General features: G+C 42.5%; 1 protein-coding gene and 1 long non-coding RNA gene across 2 annotated transcripts in view; both read left to right on the top strand.

Moving 5' to 3' along the window:
• Positions 1-22,866, top strand: part of LOC120601005 (uncharacterized) — a 61,721-nt gene that overhangs the window by 13,772 nt on the left and 25,083 nt on the right. The window lies entirely within an intron of this gene.
• On the top strand, positions 5,960-6,386 carry LOC120601003 (40S ribosomal protein S24-like). Its single transcript, XM_039860622.1, has one exon. The coding sequence runs from the start codon at positions 5,975-5,977 to the stop codon at positions 6,365-6,367; it is 393 nt and encodes a 130-aa protein (XP_039716556.1). The 5' UTR covers positions 5,960-5,974; the 3' UTR covers positions 6,368-6,386.

Genomic DNA, 22,866 nt, shown 5'->3' with positions numbered 1-22,866 from the left:
CCACCTGTGTGTGAACTTGAGTCCAGGCAAAGATGCAATCCCAAGGCACTTATCATTTGGCCACCATAAGCCCAGTGGTTAATGAGCTACTGGGCTGACTTCACTAAGCTCTTGGGCCTTGAAGGAGCTCAGCAATCATCTAATTCAAAGATCCCTACCTTTTCCTTACCAGAAACTCTTTTCTTTAACTCCTTCCTTTTCTCTACCTCTTCGACCTGCTTTGTCTCAAAAGATTTTGCTAATAAATTTCATATTTGTTAATCGGTTGAGCAATGTTTCCATTTTAAAAAATTAATCAAAGATATGTGCAATCACCAAATACAGTTATTGAGCAGGAAAGGATAAGCAATGTCATCACACTGTGTTAATAGAATTCCAGCCCAAAGCAAACAAAATTTGACAGATTAATGAGCCTATGCAGGCTTAGCAGACAGAGGAAGATCTTCAGTGTGACTTTAAAAAATACTGAAAATAGTCTGAGAACTCCTAAGGGTTTAGGAATCCCAGGGACTTAATCTAGTCCCAGAAGATTCTAAAGAGTCCAGAAAATCCCCTATAAAATATAAATATACTTTATTGCATGTGCTTTATGTTGGCCTAAATCCTTTTTTTAATATCTTAATCCCATTCTACTTTAAAGTTTGATATTTACATGGGAATCTCTAAAATTTAAGGGTATCCAATTACATTAAAATATTTCTATGCACATATGGTACCCAGGTGCATAATAAATGGAGAAGTCATTTTTTTTTAAAGTGGCATGTAGTTTCTTTCCTAGTTATTCAATCACTGTCTACCTACCCACATATTTTCAGCCACTTTTCTTTTCCCATCCAGCCTTCAGCTCCATATTCTTTTCTTTAGCTCCATATTCTTTTTCTTGCTATTAAGTCTATAATGTAATGAACTCTTAATAAACATCTAGTACATTAGTCTGTTTCTCCAAAGAAACAGAACCAAAATTATACATATGTATACAAAGACAGAAACACAGAGATTTATTTTAAGGAATGAATTTACATGATTGTAGGGATGTGCAAGTCCAAAATTTGCAGGACTGGCTGGCAGGCTGGAAATGCCAAGAGCTGATGATGTAGCTTGAATCTGAAGGCAGTCTGGAGGCAAATTCCTTCCTCTTCCAGGGGTGGAATTCATACAATGAAAAATGAGCCAACTTCGATTTTTTTTTTTTTGGCTGTTTTGGTGAAAGGTGTAAACAATTCACAACCTGACATCATTGCATAGTCTCAAAGGAATAAGAAATTAAAGAGGTTTTGTGCCCAGCCTCTCAGTAGAGGGAAGAAAGCGTTGTGACACCCAGACACAAGAGTATTGTTGAATTATTTGGGGTTCTAGGTATTTTAGGAGGATTTGGAGTGTGAAAAGAGATAAAAGAGGAATTAAAAGGAATTGCTGCTTTCTGGAGACCAAGAGAGGCCTGAGGTCAGACACAGCTACACTGAACTCTGATCTACATCTTTTCTTGTAAACACCATCAACTGGCAACTTTGTGAGAAAGAGAAGTGTTCTATCTAAGAGAAGAATATAATTAGTTTGTTGAACTAAATGACTCTTGCCCTATACTAAATGTTTATGTTCTCCCTGTCCATGTGTTAAAATCCTATTGCCTAATGTGATGGTATTTGGATGTGAGGCCTGTGGAAGGTGATTAGGTCGTGAGAGTGGAGCCCTCCTGAATTGGATTAGTGCCCTTATAAAAGAGGCCTCAGAGAGCTTGTCACCCTGTCCACCATATGAAGACAAAGAAAACTCGCATATTTACAGTGGTATTTGCTGAAGCAGAATTTTATGTGGGCATTAGTTTAATGAAGGCACAGAAGAAGTAAGAACTATTCTTTCCTTTGAAGGGTAGAGACAGGGGATCTCTTTAAGAGACTGAAAGCTTTTGTTTTATCAAGGAAACTCTGAGGCATCCCAGACGACTCAAGCAAGAAGCAAGATGACCGATACTTTGCCTCCAGCCAGATATCTGTAGAGGCCGGGAGGAGCAGCCTCACAAGAGTCAGGAAGAGAGGCTATCTTCTTGTCTAGTCACCGTGAGATCACAGGGTCACGGGGTCACTCAGATATGTTTGTTGACTTCTTTTGCCCCTGAAATTCCAGGGTGGCTTCTTAGATAGGAATAAGATGAGAGGATCTCTATAGAGGGGCAGCCTTATTAAGACTCTGGGGGTCCCCAGCTGGCTCTGGCCCTGCAATATTTACTAATACCTGCCGTTGGCAAAATACTGCTCTAGATGCTGAAGGGAGTTACAAAGGCTGAGAAGATTCTCCTCATTCATGAGGGCGGAGATATGAATTTACACAAAACCAGACCAGTCAATAAAAATGCAAGTGACCAAGAATCTTGCCATCAACCTCGGCTTCACGGAGATCTACAAGAATACCCTTGACAGCTCATCAGTCGGACACACATCCCATCTTAGATCTAGAATTAGCCTCAGCAATCACCTTGAACAATCCTCTTCCCAACTTACAGGTGAAGAAATGGTACCCAGAGTCGATAAGTCTTGTGTCCGACGTAGGTAGGAGGAGGTGGAATGGGAAGTAGAGAGTAGAATTCCAGGCTGCTGGAGCCGACGGGGCCCCCTGTACTGCCTCCCGCGCTGCCTGCCTTCTCTTGTGAGTTATGGGGAAAAAATGAAGTGATGGAAGCCAGATAGTCCGACAATCTGTGTTTTATCCCATCTCTGGTGTAGTCGATGCTTCTGAATAGTCAAGACAACATGTGGCTTTGCCTCTTTTTCACCCACAAACTGAACGGAAGAACAAAATTACAAAAATAAAATGAGGATAGCCTCACCCTGAACTCTACGTGTATTTTTCCAACATAGTTATATCAGTCTCTCTTCCATTCTTGGCACAGCTTTCTCATCAAATCTATGCACTATAGAACATGCTAGTTACAAGTGTAAGTGCTGGAGCCCGACTCTCTGAATTTGAATCTCACCTTTGCCTCTACTGGCTGTGTGACCTTGGACAAGTCCCTTAAAGGGCAAGTCTCTCCTTTAGCTTCCTTATCTGGAAAATAAGGAGGTGGGACCAGATCCCCTTGAAGGTTCTGCTTAGCCCTTAGTGCTTCTGTTTATTAAAAAAAAAAAAATGTAAGAAATGACCAATGTGCCAACTAGAAGAGGAGAAGGACCAGGGGAGCAGGCAGTAGCAGGCAGTAGACAGATCAAAGAGCCTCTCCTTTCCACTCAGCTGAAAACCAGCTTCTCTTGCATCTCTTTGCTTTGCTTTTGCGGTGCTTCTGACGAGAGAGGAAGAACACGGGAACTTTGAGTTGTTATTGAGGAAGAGTGTGTGGTCAGAAATTTGACCAGGAAATCCAGCTTACATCAAACGGCAGTGAGGTGGTGACAAGATAAGGGTTTCCTGAAGACTGGCTGTTTGGCCCCAGGCCAGGAATAAAGGGCATCGATGAAGAATAAAACCTCAGGATGTTTCAGCTGGGGTAGACTAATTGATCACCAGCGTTACCCCGGTAACTAGTCTGGAGGTCCTTTGTGGGGGAATTAGAACTAATGAACCAGAATCACTGGGAACGGGGCCCAGTAATCAGCAGTTTAAAGCAGAGCCTCAGATGATTTTTTAGGCTTAAGTTTTAGAACCACTGATGTGGTTCATCCCCTTGCTTACAAACAAGGATCAGCTATTTCTTTTCTCTCTGCTTCCTTTTAGGCAGAAGTTGTTCAATGTAGAGAAACAGAGTTTGACGACAGCATCGCTCCTTCTAAGTCACCAGTGTTCAGGGAGCTAGCAAGTAAGCATAGGAAGAAGATGGATGAGAAATAGCTAGAAAATTCTCAAGGCCTTGGGCAGAGGTGAATTTGATTCTCTTCTGCCTATTGCCCTCCCCCCAATGAGTTAATGCTGCTGTATGCGTGGTCTCAGGTGTTATTATGGTGAGAGACAGGCTTCCTGAGAAAGGAGACCTTTACCCTTCACGGGCCACACAGAGCAGGACAGAAGGTGCCTAGGACTGGCTCGTTCCAGAAGCAGCCGCCCCCTAGCAGAATCCTAACTGTTCACAAAAGCAGTTTCTCTGAGGTCAAGGACTGAGAACAAACTGCAAATAAAAACATCAGCCTTCTTTGCAGTTGACTCACTTGAGGTCATCCTAGGGACCAGCCAAGATGCTGTATAAGGCAGGAGCAACTTGATTTGGGGCATGTATAAATTAGGAAATGTGTAGTTCTAAATGGAAAAATAATAGGTAGTATTATTTGCACAGCTGATAGACAAATTTGACATTCTGTGTGCTAAGACTTTTAAATACTCACAACCAAGAACATACAGGAGTATGTTTCTACATAGATCTTTCTGATGGAATATTGCAAACTTCCAAGAGCCCTTTGTTAAATCTTTCTGTGATCTCATTCAACACATTTTTTTTTTTTTTTGGTAAATAATGGCTAAATTTTCCTGAGTCACCCTGGTAAATACTGTAGGGTAATACTTTGAGTGCTGCCAAGGGTCCAGGACCTGGGATACACCCATAATGCACAGGTAACTCGCCAGGATAGAGACCCCTTTGCTAATAAGCAGGTGGAGGTGCTAAACCTATTTTATTTAACATTGAGGATCCGTTTGAGGTGGGCCATGGAAATTCATTCTTGAAAATATTTCAGGAAGCATGAGAAGTTCATGTCCTCTTAGGATTCGAGCTTCCCAGGGAGTCATAACCAAACCCCAACTTTCAGGAAGAGGCTTCTTGGAGGTATTGAGACGAGAGAGTTTATGAACTTGATCTTCTCAGAGAACCCCAGAGAGGGGAGGAGTTGATGCTGAACTAGACCTTCTACAGTAGCACCTTCTTATTCCCTCAATACTCACCAATGGGAATGTTTGCCCCCCACTGGCGCATCCTGCTTCCCAGGGGAACAGTCCTAGGAGAGTAGAAGCAACCTGTCCGAAGTCCCACCAAAACGAGTGGCAGGGCTAGGATTCAAACTCACATCCGCCAAACCCCAAAGCCACATTACAGTATATGACGAGTGCCATGGGGACATTTTCAAGTAATGGTGAAAATAATATTATGCTTTCAATTACTGAGGAGTGCTTCACTGAACCTCAGATGCCTTATCAATAAACCAGGCCTAACAACACCCACTCACAGTGCTGCAGTGAATATTGAATAAGATAACACATGCGTGTCGAACATTCAACATTTTTTTCTGGAATACAGAAGACTTGTAAAACATGAGAGCTATTATTTTCATTGTGTTTGGGGAGGAGAAAGAAATGAATAGGTTAGTTGAAGTGTGCGCATTGTTTTCTATGACCCAATACAGAGGTTAAATTAATGATCTTTGGAAATGGAAAAGAAGCGTTATAACTTGTCACCCTCATTTAGACTTGACAAATCTTTAAACCAACTGACTAACAAAAAAAAGAGTTAATTTTAGGGATGATTATAAGAGATTGGATGGAAAGATACTTAAGACCATTTTGAATAGAAAAGCAATTTACAGAGTTATAAACACAAACAAGAAAGGGACAGTGAAAAACAAACAAAAAAACCATAAAACTGCCAAGACCATAAAAAAGATGCCCACTCTTCATTCTACATGCAATGAGCATCTATTATATGCTGAAAAATGTGCAGCACTGATTTGTGCCCCTCTCAGGAAGGCATTTCTGGCTCTAGAGACTAAATAGTAGACTCCTTGGGCGTAGATGGATCAGGCACACTTCTATAATAGGAGGTGAAGCCCACCTAGAGGAAGCAATTTAGCAGAAGATAGTAACATGATTAAAAAGTTTTCAGCAGTGACAGGTGCTTCTGCTGAAGCAGTAATATTTATTAGGAAAGTTTTGCAAGTATAATTTTACTGAAATCGTGACATTTGATGGTTTAAGTGGAGCATACTGGAAAGTTGTGATTATTCCTACCAATCAAAAAACGGAGCTCTTTTCCTCCCTGGTTGCTTGAGGGCCTGTCGCCATCATGAATGACGTAGTAACTTTCTGGACCAGGAAGTTCATAACCAATAGGCTACTTCAATGGAAACAAATGGTCACTGATGTCCTTCATCCTGGAAAGGCAACAGTACCTAAGACAGAAATTCAGGAAAAACCAGCCAAAATGTACAAGACCATACCAGATGTCATCTTTGTATTTGGATTCCGAACCCATTTCGCTGGTGGCAAGACGACCAGCTTTGGCATGATTTATGATTCCTTGGACCGTGCAAAGAAAAATGAACCGAAACGTAGACTTGCGAGACATGGCCTTTATGAGAAGAAAAAGACCTCAAGAAAACAGCGAAAGGAACGTAAGAACAGAATGAAGAAAGTTAGAGGGACTGCAAAGGCCAGCGTTGGAGCTGGCCAAAAGTGAGGTGGAGATTGGACAACGGAAGGAGTAAAGATTCATCAATGACTATCTGGTGATCAGATTTTTCATGAGAGAATTAATAAACTAAGAACTTTAAAAAAATGGAAAAAAATGAGGGTTTTTTTTTGTTTGTTTTTTTTTTTGGATCCTCCTGAACTTACATAGTTGTTGGAGTTTATAGAAGGAATATCAAGAAAATGTTTTGCAATTTCAAAGAGTACGTGTTAGGTAAATACCCTTACTTCATACCATATATAAAAATTAACTCGAAATGGACCAAAGATCTAAATGTAAGACCTAAAACTATAAAATTCTTAGAAGAAAACATAGGGCAAAAACTTCATGACATTGGATTTGGTAATGATTTCTTAGATATGATACCAAAGGCCTAGGCAAGAAAATATAGACAGATTGACCTTCTGGAAAATTTGAAAATTTATGCCACAGAATTTTCTATCAACAGAGCAAAAAGGAAACCCACATTTGCAAATCATATATCTGATAAGGGATTAGTATCCAGAATATATGGAGAACTCCCCAAACTCAACAACAACAACAACAAAAACCCAACTCAATTCAAAAATGGGCAAAGGACTTGAATAGACATTTCTTCAAAGAAGATATACAAATGGACAACAAACCCATGAAAAGATGTTCAACATCACTAATCATCAGAGAAATGAAAATGAAAACCATAATGATGGTTTAATAGTGGCCACACCCTTCAGTGTGGCCACTATTAAAAAAAAAAAGCAGAAAATAACACGTGTCGACAAGGATGTGGAGAAACTGGAACTCTCGTGCACTGTTGCTAGGAATGTAAAGTGGTACAGCAGCTATGAAAAACAGTACGGTGGTTTTTAAAAAATTAGAAATAGAATTACCACATGATCCCGCAATTCCACTTCTGGTTATAAACCCCAAATAATTGAAAATAGGGTCTTGAAGAGACATTTGCATACCTATGTTTATAGCAGCCTTATTCATAATTGCTAAAATATGAAAGCAACCCAAGTGTCAATTGATGGATGAATAGATACGCAAAATGTGGTATATACATACAATACAATATTATTCAGCCTTGGAAAAGAAATTCTGACACATGCTACAACATGAATGAAACCTGAGACGTTTTGCTAAGTGAAATAAGCTAGTCGCAAAAAGATAAATATGGTATGATTCTACTTATATGAGGTATGAGGTACTTAGAGTAGTCAAAATCATAGAGACAGAAGTAGAATGGTGGTTGCCAGGGTGTGGGAGGAAGGGAGAAACAGAGAGTTGATGTTTAATGCATACAGAGTTTCAGTTTTGCAAGATGAAGCGTTCTGGAGCTGGGTAGTCGCCATGGAAGCACAACATTATGAATGTATTTAATACTATACTTAAAAATAGTTAAGATGGTCCATTGTATGTTATAACACTTTATCACAATAAAAAGAATTGGGAAAAAAATAAAAACAAAAAACTAAAAATAATTGTGGCCAAATGCCGTACCATTCAAAGATAAAAGTAGTTTTATGAAGCGAGACATTAGATCCAGGAAAAGCTTCTTAATATTTGGATGTTCTATAAGCCAATGGTCCCAGACTTTAGGAATTCATAAGCAAGCCAGAATGACCTTCTCTAAAAAAAAATATTAAAGAGTGTGGAGTCAATGAAAGATTGACAACATTTTATTTTGCCAAATAGTAGCATTAAGAAAAAACAAACAAAAAAAACCCCTCTCTTCTATAATTATCAGTTTTCCACACACACAAAAAAAACCTTTTACATCTAAAAAAAATGTAAGAACATAAACTAAAAATAGGAAAGACTCCTTTCCACGAAAGCTTACTGGATAGCCTTAACCTTGTTGCACAGTCCAGCTATGTTGTGGCCAATACCTGTGCTCTTTCCTTTCATGATATGCTGCAGGACTGTCTTTTCCAGCCCCCATACATTTAGGCAAGACTGTGTGACTGGTTCCCACCAACGCAAGTGCGGAAGGGATCATGCCACCTCTGGGCCAGGTGGCTAAGAGCAGGTGTGCCCTTTCCACCCTTCTTTCCCATGTCCTAGAAGATGGCAGACCCCCTGAATAGAAGGAGCACAAGGCCCAGGATGACTAATTAACAGTCCTCACCTTTCGCAACCGTGCCAGGACTGAGAAATAAACCTTTATTTTGCTAAGCTACTGAAATTGGGGGCTGTTTGTTAAAGACACATTATTATTTAGCTTAACTAATATACACCAATTCATAAATATAGTTGTACATTTATTCGTATATTATATTATATGAATTAATTTTTCTCATTTTTCTGTGAACCGGCCTTTTTTTCTTTTTTTTACAATGCCCACATTTATTTCAACTATACAGGCAGAAATATAAAAAGTACTCAGGCAAAGAGCCCTTTACATTTGTTCAGGGTCTAGATGATTTACACACATAGTCCTGAGCCTGTCTGGTGTGGAGGGGCCAGGCCTACCTAGCCATCCTGGCTCAGCGCGAAGTTCTCCGCTAACCCAGCTTCTTGACAGAGCCTTTGCCCAGGCCAGGCACCCAGTGTGACTAGCAGGATCTACCTGACCCCAGTGTCTCCCCTGTGGCTCAGTAGCCTGTGACTTCCCACACCAAGATCTCATTGTGGGCCGCTGTGAAGAGCAGATGGGCACATGGGCTGAACCTGCAAAGCTGTACCCAGTCGTCGTGGCCAGCAAAGTCCTGTGTGGCCTCCGTCACACAGTCCACCAACCCCAGCACACACTCAGTGAAGCCAATGGCTATGAGGTGGGCCCCAGGGGACAGGCTCAGGGATACAGTAAAGAAAGGCAGAGGGATCTTCTCCACCACCTGCTTCTGGCGGAGGCTGTAGAGGACCACCTCTGGATGTGGGTCGAGCCTCGTACACACCAGCAGTGCCCTAGCCCAGGGGCAGAAGGCAGCAAGGGAAGGCGGTGGGCAGCTTGGATCCTCCAGGAGGGTGGGCGCTGGGAAGCTCAGCCAGACCATGAGCTCACAGCAGCCCCGGAGCCAGTCGGAGGCCCAGATGCTGACCCGCTGGTCCCCATTGGCGGCCAACCACAAGTCCATGCCCTCCACCCCAAACTCTCTATATACTCCTTGTTCGTGCTCTGGATGGTGGAGATTGGGGCACCCTGGTGGTCACTCAGTACACAGAAGGTCATCCCTGTGCGGGGGCAGCTCACAGCTACAAGCCCATCCTTGTCTCCACAGAGGATAGTCTGACCATCAGCAGAGAAGACAATGGCCGTCAGTGCACCAGGATGGGGGTGCATCTTGAGCCCCATTGCGGTTCGGGAGATGTTGAGACACACAGTGTGCCATCACTATAAGCCGCTGCCACGTGTTGCTGTTCTGGGTGTTCACGAGGAGTAGGGCTCCAAGCCAGGCAGGAGCAACTCTGGTTCAGCACCTGGAACTAGATCACCAGTTCCCTGCTGGCCAAGGACCACACCCTCATATTTCCGTCATTTCCGCACGTGGCACAGTGGGACTCACTGGGGCTCAGAACCACCTCGTTCACCTTGCTCCTGGTGATGAGGCAGGTGCTGGTGCCCTCAGCCCAGCTGACATACCAGAGTGTGCCCGCCGCGGTGCCTACCATGCCCATGTCCATGCTGTCATGGAAGATGGCGCTCACGATATCTCCGTCCAGGGTCAGCTTGCACTCCATGAGCACGGTGCTAGAACTGGCACCCGAGCCCTTGAGCCTCAGCTCTGGCACAGCTCCCATGGTGTTACTGCCACTGACCGGCCGTGAGACCGAGCACAGCAGCACTCTGATCTCACCGTCATCTGCCCCCCCAGGCCAGGAAGCAGCGTTGGGCATGGGTGTCGCAGACACAGATCTGGCCAGCATCGGAGCCGCAGTAAAGCAGGGACTCAGCCCATAGCACAGAGAGGTCAGCTCACCTGCTCCCACTGCCTCAGGGATGGGATCTTGGTGCACCTGGAGGATGATGCTGGGCCCACAATGCTGCATGAGCCACAAGGTGAGGGTGCCCTGGCCCATACAGGCAAGCTCACTAGTGTCTCAGGGGTCGAAGGCCACACTGTGCACCGGCTCTAGGAGGTGGGTGGAGGACACAAGCTCGTAGGTGGCTGTGCTCCACAAGGCCAGGGCGCAGTCTTGCCTTGGCCGGCTAGTCCTAGCCTAGCCTAGGGTTTGGAAGATACACACTCAAGCTAATGAAGTAAAGAAAAGACGTGGAAGGGGAGGGTTTCAAATGACTTCAAACAGCGGAGAGAAGAAATGTCTCGAACGGAGGAGTGTTGGTATGGAGAAGAGGAAGAGATTCTCACCCAGTTACGTGGTACCATAACCAGGAAGTTGGATATTCAATGGCTTCCTACATCTCCTGGCTGACTACCTCAGGGCCTGTCTTCTGGCAGGATCTTTCCTGTCCTCAGAGGTCCCTCTTCTTGCAGTCTCTGTCCGCTTCTCACTCAGAGAAAATTCTGTAGAGAAGCTCACGTTCTATTCATGCTGCTCCTGCTCTCAGACAATTTCTTCTCTCTGCGTGCAGCTGCAGATTCGTGTGTGCCTAGTGAGGGAAGGGGCTTCCTTTTCCTGATTGTTTTGCTCTGTTCCATTCTTACATTGTCATATGTTATCAGTGGAACGAGGCGATGCTTTGTCGCAGATTCCACAGGTATAGAACTCCAGCTTCGTTTTTCAACAGATATACTTCAAGTCTTAAAAAAAAAAAAAGAAAAACTATAGAAATAAACACATGCTCTAATTTGACACGCACCAGATCTTAACTACAGGGACTTATACTGCTCGGTGAGCTCGGTTTAGCTCGGACCTGGAAACGGCATGTCTCTTGATGTCTCTGTGTCTATATGTGAATGTCTTATAGATAGATGTGCCTTTGAATGGAGCTCGTAGCTGTGCCCCGATCTGTTTCTGAATCCAAGGCCTGTGCACATCCCCTAGGGTAAATTATTCCAAGTGTGTCCTCTCCATTAACATGGGAGCAACCATGCTCCATCAAATGCTGGGCAAGGCTTGGGAGCATATGTTTGGCATGTGCTCTCCTCATGGGGTAGAAATTGGTTGTACAATACCACGTGAATATGTAATGCATTGCATTACAATAGTATCATATACTAGCAGTTTCAATGAATTAAGTTTTCTATGCTCTGACCTTCCTATTTATTAATGTCATACGCACACACATATGTATGTGTGTGTGAGAGAGAGTTTATGTTTATATCTATCTCCCCCGAATGGGATGAAATAATTATGCTTATAATAAGGAATATATCAAGATAATATTGATGAGTCTGACCAGAATGGAGCACCTGCCCAGAAAACAAAGGCCGTGCGTGGAACACCCTGTCATAAAGTCATGCAAAGACAAGAAGAGTGGTAATAATTATTTGTCACCTTTTATGGTGCTAAAAGTTACTGGATATACCTCATGCAATAAAAATTTGCAAAATAGTTCTATGATGCCTGCCAAGTTACAATGGTATTTTGAAGCAGAATATAGTGAGAATAAAAATAAAGCTATTGACATCTTACCTCGTACAGTTTTAAGATGACCATTCCTAGAAAACTGAAAATGAACTAAAATTAAATCTGACAATGAAAATTCGCATGCGGAATCATTCAAAGTAGGTGCGCTCTGTGAGAGAGAATGGAATGTTCCATCAGGGAAAATACTGTTAAATGTTCTTTTACCGACAATGCAAGTGGCTACTTAAAAAATTTAACCATTACCGTTGTCTGATGAGAATATGGTGCAGAATACAAGAGGAATCACCCAATGAGCTGGACGAATTAATTCAAAGGCTGCGATTTTGTGAAATCTTGTTAGATCTAGTGGACAAGACTCTGCTCTGCTCGCCTTTGTATTATAAGTGCACGCAGAAAAAACATGAGAAAGATTTACTTTCTAAAACTTTTGACATACATACGACAGAAAACATTTTTAGATGATTAGATCAGTTTTTAACACCATCAAATAAATCGCCAAAAATATAAGCTAGCTGTGTGGACAGTATGAAGATAATGTCAGGGGAAAAAATTCATAAAGAATAGTCTATTTTAAAACAATTACCGAAGTTAGTTTAGTGTTCCCTATATGTTGACTGGATGTGTACTAGCTATTAATAAGATGATAGCTCCTTTCAGAACTACGTTGAGTAGTGCCATACAAATCGTCAATTTTACTAAGAAGCAGTATTTATATTGTAAACTTTCATGTTTTATGTGAACAATATGAATACTGAGTCCTAGAATTTACTTTTCACACTGAAGATCAATGCCAAATGAGATAAATCATTGGTGTTTGTTTTTTTTTTATTCTTGTTAGTAAAGAAACTCTATTACCACATTATCTCTCAAAATAACAAGGTTAAGCCACTGTAGTTTTGAAAATATATATATATAATAGACTTTTTTTGGAACAGTTTCAGGTTTATAGAAAAACTTAGCAGAAGGTGCAGAGTTTTCATATACCCTTTCCCCTAACACAGACACACAGACGCACACAAACACACACACACGCACGCACACACACGCACACACACAGAGTTTCTCTTAGTATTAGAACTGATGAACCAGTATTGATACACTATCATTAATTAAAGTCTATAGTTTACATCAGGGTTCACTCTTGCGTTATATAGTTCTATGGGTTTTGACAAATGTGTAATGTCATGTGTTCATTATTACGGTGTCATGCAGAATAGTGTCACTGCTAAGGACCCCTTTAGTTTTAATAACCTGAAAGAGCCCACTTGGGAAATCAAAGTAACCCTGTTACCTTGCTCACAACCGCAGAAAAAGCACCAGCAACTAGGAAAGAGTTTTCAAAACACTGGGTTGTTTTGCTGGGGTCAGGCTTTTGTCATTGTTCCGTCTTTATATATTTGTTTTGTTTAGACATCACTGGCTTTGCATGTGTGCAGAAAGGAACTGTTAAGGACCTGATCTGCTATGACAAAGTGACAGCAACCACCAGTTACCTTGGTTGGCTCTAGGGAAATGAATCCTATAAGGTACTGGCTCATAAGCCAACATGTTCAGGGTCAATCACCAAAGATACCTGCAGTAAGTTTTTGTTTCCTTGTCTTTATCTCTGTTCCAATCCGGTTATGCTTTGACTACACAGAACCTTGAAAATCATAAGGGGTTTTTGTTTGTTTTTAACCTCCACGGTATGGTTTTAGCACGTAGCCCTAGTATTGCCCACCATATTTCATGTGGTTCAGGCTCACGCTTTGTTCACTGACATTCTGCAAACATTCATCAGTGATGATGGCAGCATCCTGGTGAGCCCCCAGGTTCTTTGTTTCCTTGCGGAGCATGGTTGAAATAATTTGGGAAAGTTTCTCTTCTTCAGGGGCTGAGAAAGAATGATGAATGGGTCTCTTGTTCTGATACATCATTCTGTCTCCTACACGGGGAGAAAACTGACAGACAGCTGTTAATCTCTGTGTTTTCATGAGCCCCACCTTATTCTCCAATAAGATAACTCGCTGCTGTCGAAAGCATGTGCCAGTGAGGTGAAGCAGAGTTTCATATTATTCATTAGGCTTGAGCCCTCATTAGTAACTTCTTTATAAAATAAACACTGGCCTCTGCCGAAACGGGGAACAAGAGCCCACTTCATACCAAGTACAATGATAAATGTCTCCTGTGGCCCTAGATTTCAACTCTTAACATCTGTGATCTCCCCGTCTCCATGGCAACATAAAGTCAATAATAAAAATAGTTCAAATCCAGGAAAAGCACAGCGGGAAATGTCTGTCCTGAAAGAAAACAAGCGCTTGACATGCACTCACATACCAGCCAGAGGACCCACGTGAAACTTAACAGTTGATCGATAGGAAAACAACAGCGAGTGGATAATGCAGAGTGTGAAAGCAAGCAGACACAAAACGTCAGCTTGTTTGAAGAAGTGTTGTCTGCTTTCAATAGGAGGCCTGAAGGGAACATTGCTTCTTATATATTCATGGGCTTGTACAGTATGTATTTTACATTTTGTATAAATGTGTTTTGAATTATAAGCCTGTTATGTTACATTATATTTAAAGGGAACCATAGATTATAAAAGTAACAGTATCAAGCAGAGTTGGAAACTGCTGATTTAGTTTCTGCCACATAGCTTCTTAGCAAAGCTGCGGTCTACCTAATAGACCTCCTGGGCCTCCTCCCCTACCTGCACCCCAACAACCCTGGGGTCTACCTAATAGACCTCCTGTGCCACCACCCACCACTGGAGGGAGGCAAGTGATGCGTTTGGGAGACTCCACCTCCCCCACAGCTATCGTGAGAACAGCCAAGCAGCCCTCTGGGAGAGAAGAATGTGCCTTCAAGGGCATGAGAAAGCCCTCGGGGACAGGATATTTTCAAGAATGGGGATTTTGAATTAATTTGATTTTCTAGTTAACTGTAGTGACTAACACTGTGACTTTGGACCTTTCAATTCAATGAGCCTGGTTTAGCTCATGTGCAAAAAATAGGAAAGGGGACCACACGACCATGGCATCCCTGCCAGTCCTTGAATTCTGTAATTCTATGAATTGAACACAAAGCATGATTTTGTTTCAGCTTTTGTGGATTAAAAAGAAAAAATTTAGAATTTCTGGGTTTACTGTTTCACTGTAGCAAAAACTGTGCATTGACTACAACCAGATGGCAGCGTGTGTGTGTGTGTGTGTGTGTGTGTGTGTGTGTGTGTGTGTGTGATGGGTGTGGCTTAGGGGAAAGACTGAGGGGTCTAGAGTCAATCCCAATGACTAGCTGTGTGACCTTGGACACGTTACTCAATCTTTCTTGGCTACGGTGTCTCTGTTCCCATCTACCGGGGCAATTGTCCTCACCTTATAGCATTGCTATAGGAGTAATTGTAAGTGATCAAAAATGGTAACGACTGTATTTTTGTGGATTTTGGGTCAGTTGCTTGAAGAATATTTTCGATCACGTAGGTAAGATTTTCTAATAATGGGACCACTTGTCCAGTGTGATTTATGGAAAGCAACCTCAGTACTTGGTTGTGACAGTTCCATCTGGCACCTAGGTACGTGTGAACCTATGCTCAGGCTCTCCCGTGGGGTTTTGCCTTTGAATTTTTAACAGTAGCTTTTTACTTTGATTGTTTCCATCTTTCTCCTAAAAATAGAGCTAAACCATTCTGGCTCATTTAATAGCCTGGAATGGTTAGGTTCTAATAAGTGGAAGTTTTTACTGTGTGAGTTGTGCACACATCTTGCCATTGGCTCACAGGTAAGTGTTCAGATTAAAAGCTAGCCAGAAGTCGATAGCCACAAAGATGGCTTTGGAGCAGATTCTATTGATCGTTTCTTTCTTCCAATTACGTTTCTCTCCATCTCTTTCTTTCCTATCTTTTAACTACTCTCCTTCTCTTTGTTTTTCTTCCCTTAATCTTTCTGATTTCAGTGGTCTGTTCTTTCCAACTCCGCACTGTTTATTGTGCAGGATTTTGTTTTCCTTACTTTTTTTTTTTTTTTTTTTTACCAATTCTTATTCCATCTCTATCCTCCTTTTCCTGTTTATTTTTTATACTTTTACTTCCACTAATCCACAGCATCATTTGGGGAGGCGGCACTTTTCCTGTAGGATAATACAAGGGCAGGTGGGCTTCTCTTTGAATGTAGGGAATCGGAGTTGCAGACGACCACCGGGGCTGAATTTCCAGAGGCTGGCTAATGTCGGAGAATCCGGCTGCTCAGGATCTAGAGAGATCAGGCTGAGAACTAGCAACTGTCCGGGGTCACAGTGGCTCCAGGGGCACCAGGATTCAAATAGCCAAGGGAAGAGGGAATTTGAGTGGCTAAGGGTGGTTGTAAAAATAGATGGAGCCTGTGTCTGGGCTGCCTCACCTGGAAGTTTGGGAAAAATAGCTAAACAACAAGGGCTAACTTGACCTCTGCCCCAGTTTTACCATCTACAACCCAAACAATAGGATTAAAATACTTGATGTATTCGAGTCCTTGGCCGAACCCGAACACCAATTGATCTCTAATATTAACTATCACCCCCATCCGCATCTGAGTATTATGCCCACCTCTACCAGTTATCAGCTGACTGGCCTCGAACCAATTACTTGAGCTTTTCATGTTTTGGTTCCCTCTGGAAAAAGACACAACACCTATATTTTGTCTAATTGTAACAAGGATTAACTGAAATCACATGTGAAGTGCATTCAGGATACTCTGAAGTTCCCATGCCGTTTCTGCCTCTTAGCCTGAGATTTTAATATTTCAGAAAAGCTTTGTTCACCTTAGGGATTGTTTAGGGTCAGTTTGGCTTAGAGCCCTGCCCCGGTCCTCTTGTCTTGGTGTTTGTTGAGTTAGAAATAAGATGACAAACCACTCTCTACTGTGCTATACACCACCGCCCTCAGCTCCTTTCAATCCATCCGTACGGGGCTCACTGATGGCTTGAGGTGTCCAGGATGGAAGAAAAAGTTAAAAACTGTAGGCTCAAAACCCACTTCCACACCAGGCCTGTTTAGAGCAGTGGTTTTCAAGTGGGTGCAATTTTGCCTCCTAGGGGGCATGTGATTAGGTCTGGAGACTTTTTGACTATTACAATTTGGGGGTGGCGTGGGGTGTGATGGTGCTCCAAAATTTCATTAGTGCTGAGGTGGAGGCACCTTAGTTTAAAGGTAACCAGTCGAACAAATCATTTTGTAAATAGGGGATCCTTTTCGGCTTTGGTACCTTACTATTTATTAAGTCTGAGAAAAAAGTCTGGCTAGGGGAGGCATTCAATGGGATCAGAAACCTTTTAAAACTGAGCTGCTGTTGTGAACTCAAAGTATGTTTGCCTTGTGGACAAAGAGATCTGTGGCCTTTTGCATGCCAAAAATATGTGCTCAGGGTTTGCTATGCAGCAGCAAGAGAATCTGTCCATAAAAGGGATGGACTCTGCTGCCCAGAGGGATCCCCTTTGAGGGTTCCCCTCGTGAGCTTAAAAAATCACTGGGAAAGGAAGGGTAAGGCTGGCAGCCTTCTGAGTTCCAGCCCCATACCAAGGAGGGTTTATATTTGCCTGGAAGTGAGTACAGAGGCTGTGGGGAAGAGGTAGGACTCCAGCCCTAAAAAGGGGTTGTTTGGAAACCATCTCCTCGTTTCTTAGCTGTGAAGATATTAGTCAGCTTAACTGGGAAAGCCCTTTGAAAGGGACCAGGATTTTATTCTTGGGAAGCCGAGAAGAAGGCCCCACAGAAGGGGCTCTGAATCAGGAAGACAAGGATTTGAACTCCAGCTCCTCTAGCTGCTGGCTGAATCTGTGATCTAGGACAAAGACAGGAAAATAACTAAACTCGCCCCACACCTACTATATGCCACCTTTAATCCTAGTTTTGTATATGCCATGAGATTTCACTTTACAATAACGTTTTGAAGTAGCCTGGCTAAATCGTATAGTCAGTAGCTGGCTAAGTCACCCTGGGTTTGTTTGACTGCAAAGCCTGTGATTTTTCCGCTGTATCACACTGTTTCCCCAAATCCTCAGCCTCTTTGAGGATAGACATCAGTTTCCCTGATGTTCAATGGATGCGGTAGGGTCACCTCAGAGGAGTGTCATGAGGGTGAACCTGGAACAACTTCTGCTCTGTCATGGGCCCTGCCTCCAGGGGGAGCTCAACACTCCACCTCCCTCCCCTCCTCTGACATGGCTGGTTGGCTTTCAGGACATTGGCCAGCCACCGCGCCAGTCGGGGGGACATCAGTGTCCTAAGATAAAGGCTGAGTGCCCATCAAAGGGGCTGGCTTCTGCTTCCTCCTCTTTTTGCGAAGCCGCAGTCAGCTCCCTTTGATTAGGAAGTTGCGGACACGGGTTCGGTCAGCTCCCTCTCCCTCGAGACTCCCTTTTCTCTTCCACTTCTGAGGATGACGAGATTCGGTGGTCCAGGGCTTGCGCCTCAGAATTGGGAAGACTTGTCACCTCGTTCTCATTCATCAGACACTGACACTGTTCCTGTCCTCCGTGGCCGCTGGTCTGACCTGGGCATCCATGTGGAGAGCCCAGGCTAGCTCCTCAATGGCCTCAAAGCAAGTCTTTCTTTTGCTGAGTGGAGACTTGCCTTAACCCAGTAGTTTTGGACCTTGGTGGAGAAATTGACAGAGACAGACCTCTTCAGGCCTCTCTCCCATGGAACAAAGGAAGCTTCTGTGGGCTCAGCTGGCTCCCTAAATTTTTTATTGCATGTGGTATCTGAACCCTGCTGAGAACAAAGTGTTACTTGGTCTGGTTTTATAATTTGTACACTTATCTCTCTCAGGGAGGCTTTCGAAAGTGGGTGATTTAGAACAGGATTCAGCTATTCCTCAGTTCCAGACCACATATGTTAACATCGCTCTGTGATTCTGCAGTACCCTGATTTCTAACAGTTGGTGCTTGACAAATGTTACCCCTCTCTTAAACATGAACAGAGCCTGAGAGGTCGTACAGTTTAGGGGTTTTTCACTTAGGGTCCCACTTAAATCAACACTAAAGTGAGCGTTTCCTCTCTCATTAGTCAACAGTTCTCCCAAAGTTTTTGGCCAGTAGAATAAAGCATGAGGCAGAAGCAAGATCCTTCTCTATGTGGGAGAGAAAGGCACATTTATCATTATAGCATGGTTGTGTTATTGGTCAATTTGAATTATGAGGATTTGAAATATCCCAATACGTTATTTATAAAGAGAATTTTTTCAAATGCAAGTTCCCCACTCTCTCTTTTTCTGGAGGTAGAGGTGAGGGGAAACCTCAAGAATAGTCTAATCCCAAATCTGGAGGGCTGAGTGAGTGGAAAACCTTGGTTAGGCTGAGTTCTCCACGGCGGCCTAAAATACCTGGAGAGCAGCCGTGCCAATGGCTATCGACTATGCCGTGTGAATCTTCTATTGGTTACATGTTCCAGAGCTTTGTGAGTGAATTGGATGCTGATGGCCCTGGTTTTTTTGTTTTTTTTGTTTTTTGTTTTTTGTTTTTAAATCATTTGCTGTTGCTGTTAAGTAAAGATCCTCTTCCTGTTACATAACTATGCCATCCAAATGCCTGTTAAGTGGTAGAGTCAGAGCTTAAAGAAGTGTTCTTAGGACTAAAATAGAGGTTGGCATACTTTTTCTGCAAGAACCGGATAGTAAATATATTAAGACTAGCATGCCATACGGTCTCTGTCACCAAAGTATGGGCAGAGCAGTATACAGACAACACATAAATGGAGGAGTGTGACTGTGTTCCAATAAAGTTTTATATATGGCTGCTACAATTTGAATTTCATGTAATTTTCACTTGTCAAAAAAATTCTTGTGATTTTTTTCCCCCTTCTATTTAAAAATGTCAAAACCATTTTTACCTTGTGGGCTGTACAAAAACAGGTGATGAGCCAGATGTAGGCCTTTGGACTAGCAATTAGATGACATAAAAGGCTATTAAGCAAATATTCTTTGTTAGAAATAAAAGTAAGTAATGGTGTTGGTTGTTTATGCAACACCCACATGCGTGCATGCGCACGCACACACACACACAGATATATATGCATTTATCCCCATGGGAAGTTATTCTTAAATTGTTGAGGACAATGTGACCACAGACTGCTATTGGGGCCCATAGGCACCATTGAGTTAAAAACTAGATCATTTTTCAGTTCACTCTGCCAGAAAGGGCAAAAACAGATGACACTATGATGTTTTATAAATAACCTTCATATTAATTGGATACCAGCTACGTTACAGAACCAGAGATCTAAAAATATGATGGCACGAACAAAGTAGAAATGTATCTCTCTCTATGTAAAAGTCTGCATTGGCAGTGCAGGGCTGGCACCCTTCTATCTTATTTTTTTCTGTTAACCTCAATACTCAGCACCTACCTCACAGTCCATTATGGCTGCTGCACCTCTTGCCATCACATCCACATTCCAGTCAGCAAGAGGGGAGAAATAGGAAGGGGAGGGCAAATTTGGTCATAATATCCATTAAAAAAAAAATACCTGCTTTGTCCTTCCAGCTAAGATGGAATAACAAGAACTGAATCTATCCTTTCACTTAAAACAATAATAACCAAAAGTTAAAACGTGAAAAAATGGTTTTCAAGATATTGGAAATCAGGCAACAAAGGACAATGATCTCTGAGAAATTGAAATAAACTCTACGGTCATTCCAGGCCACGGTGCAGGATGGGAAATCCAGTGTTGAGAAAGTGGGGTGGGAATTTCATCCCCGGAAACCCAGGTCATTAGGGTGCTCAGGACAGAGCACTGGAGAAGAGATGCTACACAGAGAAACAGCCCCTGGGATCTACAGATAGTTCTCCCACCCCTGGGTCTCCTCTGAGCACTGATGACGACATGTGTGTGAAGAAACTAGCCAACACCTGGAAAAGAATCACCTGGGAATATTAGAAAGAGAATTCTCTAGAGCTTACACAGAATCAAGAATAACTCTTCTTCCCACTAGCCAGAATAGAAAACCCTCTAATTCACAGGGCATCAGGGAGAATTCTCAGAGGGTTTTGCCTTCGTTGTGCAGCAAAATGGGCCCTAGATTAAAACACTGCTCTGGTCCCACCTAACAAAGCTTAAAACAAGACCTACAGGATCAAATTGTTTCCAAAGGTAATGAGATGACTGGTGGCCCAAAGACATCAAGTCCTCATTTCTGGAACCAATAATTGTTGCCTTATGTGGAAAAAAGATCTTTACAGGTGTGATTACGTTAAGGATCTTGAGGTGAAGAGAACCTTTTGGATTATCCAGGTGAAACCTAAATGCTATCACAGGTGTCCTTATAAGAGGGAAGCAGAGGGACACTAGACACAGAGGAGAAGCTGATGTGAAGACAGGCAGAGAATGGAGTGATGCGGCCGAGGAATGCCTGGTGCCACAAGAAGCTGGAAGAGGCAAGAAATAGATTCTCTCCTGTAGCCTCTGGAAATGCCCTGCGGACACTTTGGTTTCAGACTTCTGGACCCAGAACTGTAAATGAATAAATGTCTATTGTTTTAAGCCACTAAGTTTGAGATAATTTGTTACAGCAGTATCAGGAGACTAATATACCAAGTAATTTAACTGCATTCCATAGCAAAAACAAGAATATTTATAGGAATACAAAATTATTCAGCACCTAACAAGACACATTTCACAGGGTTTAACATCTCACCAAAGATTACCAGGCATACAAAAAAAAAAAAAAAGCTGGAAAATGCAACACATAATGAAGAGAAATATCAATGAATTGAACTGACCCAGAAAAGACCAATAGGATAGAATTAGCATACTCCCTTTCTTTTGTAAGATCAGGACCTGCTGCTGCTGCTGTGGATACAGCTAAAATCCAGAGTTCTATCACCAAAAGATGAAATGGAGAACATTGGCAGACAGCTGGCAGTCTCAGCCATGATAGTAAAAAAAAAAAACTTGTCTCACCAGTTGTATTAGTCAGGGTTTTATAGTTGCAAACAACTGAAACAGATGTGGTTGATTTAAGCAGAAAAAGCATTTAATAAAAGGATATTGTGTATTTCACAGACTTCAGAACCAGGCTTAGACATTGAGCAGGAACAAATGAGGCCTGGCAGCAACCAGGACCACAGCCAAAATCTTGCTCTGGAGTCGAGCTAGTGAGGATCATGCTGGACGCCACAACTTGCCCTCTGAAGTCATGTGCAGCTGCTGTTCCTCAGCCACGGCTGCCACTAGAAACTCCGCATTGTTGACGCTGCCGCTTCCAACCACCAGAAAAGGTTCTCCTGGGCTCTTCCTTGCACCACCAGGCAAGGAAGGCTTCAATGGGTGCATCTGACTGGCGGAGCCTCAGTCATCCTCCGAGCCCCAACTGCAAGGGACTCTGGGAGAATGCGTCTTCAGCTTCCATGATGGAAATTACATTTGTCTCATATCAAGGTATATAGGAAAAGAAACCTTCTCAAAACTGGAAGAGGGTACAGAACCTAAAAAGTCGAATAATAATAATAATGGATAATATAATGGATAATGATAATCGACAGAGGTCCATTCCATGAGGTCAGAGTCTACTGATGTTAGTGAGCTGTGAGTGGGGGGTGAAAGATCTCAGCATTGGTGACTCATCTGCTACTCTTCAGGACCCAACTTTGTCACTAATCTAAGTCTGTCTTTACTTTTCATTCTTAATGAATGAATTTTAGTCAGACATAGTTGAGATTTATGAATGATCACTAGGAAGTAAATCATCTAAATCTGTGTTAACTTCCTATTTTTGGTGATTTCTTTTACTAGCATTAGTTATTTTATGGACATCCTACTAGCTACCAACCTTTGTATTCAGGAGGGGGAAAATAAAATCTAAAAAAAGGAATGACTGGGAATTAAAAGGACTTTTCTTTCCTTTGTGCTATAATGTTTGCTGGAGAGAATGACTTTGGCTCTGTTTTAGTACTGCCTGACTTGCTTCTTGGATTAATTCTTTGACCTGACAGTTCTTAAGCAATCACCCCATTCTCCTTGACTGAAGGAAGCATTAGTTAAGTGAATATCTGACCAGAAGGAC

This window comes from Pteropus medius, unplaced genomic scaffold (genome assembly GCF_902729225.1).
Source record: "Pteropus medius unplaced genomic scaffold, Ma_sr-lr_union100, whole genome shotgun sequence".
Lineage (NCBI taxonomy): Eukaryota > Metazoa > Chordata > Mammalia > Chiroptera > Pteropodidae > Pteropus > Pteropus medius.
Note: the sequence above shows the minus strand (reverse complement) of the source record. Positions and strands in the feature narration are given on the sequence as shown.

Excerpts from the sequence above, each read along its gene's own strand:
- LOC120601003 (XM_039860622.1), top strand. The coding sequence starts at position 5,975 with ATGAATGACGTAGTAACTTTCTGGACCAGGAAGTTCATAACCAATAGG.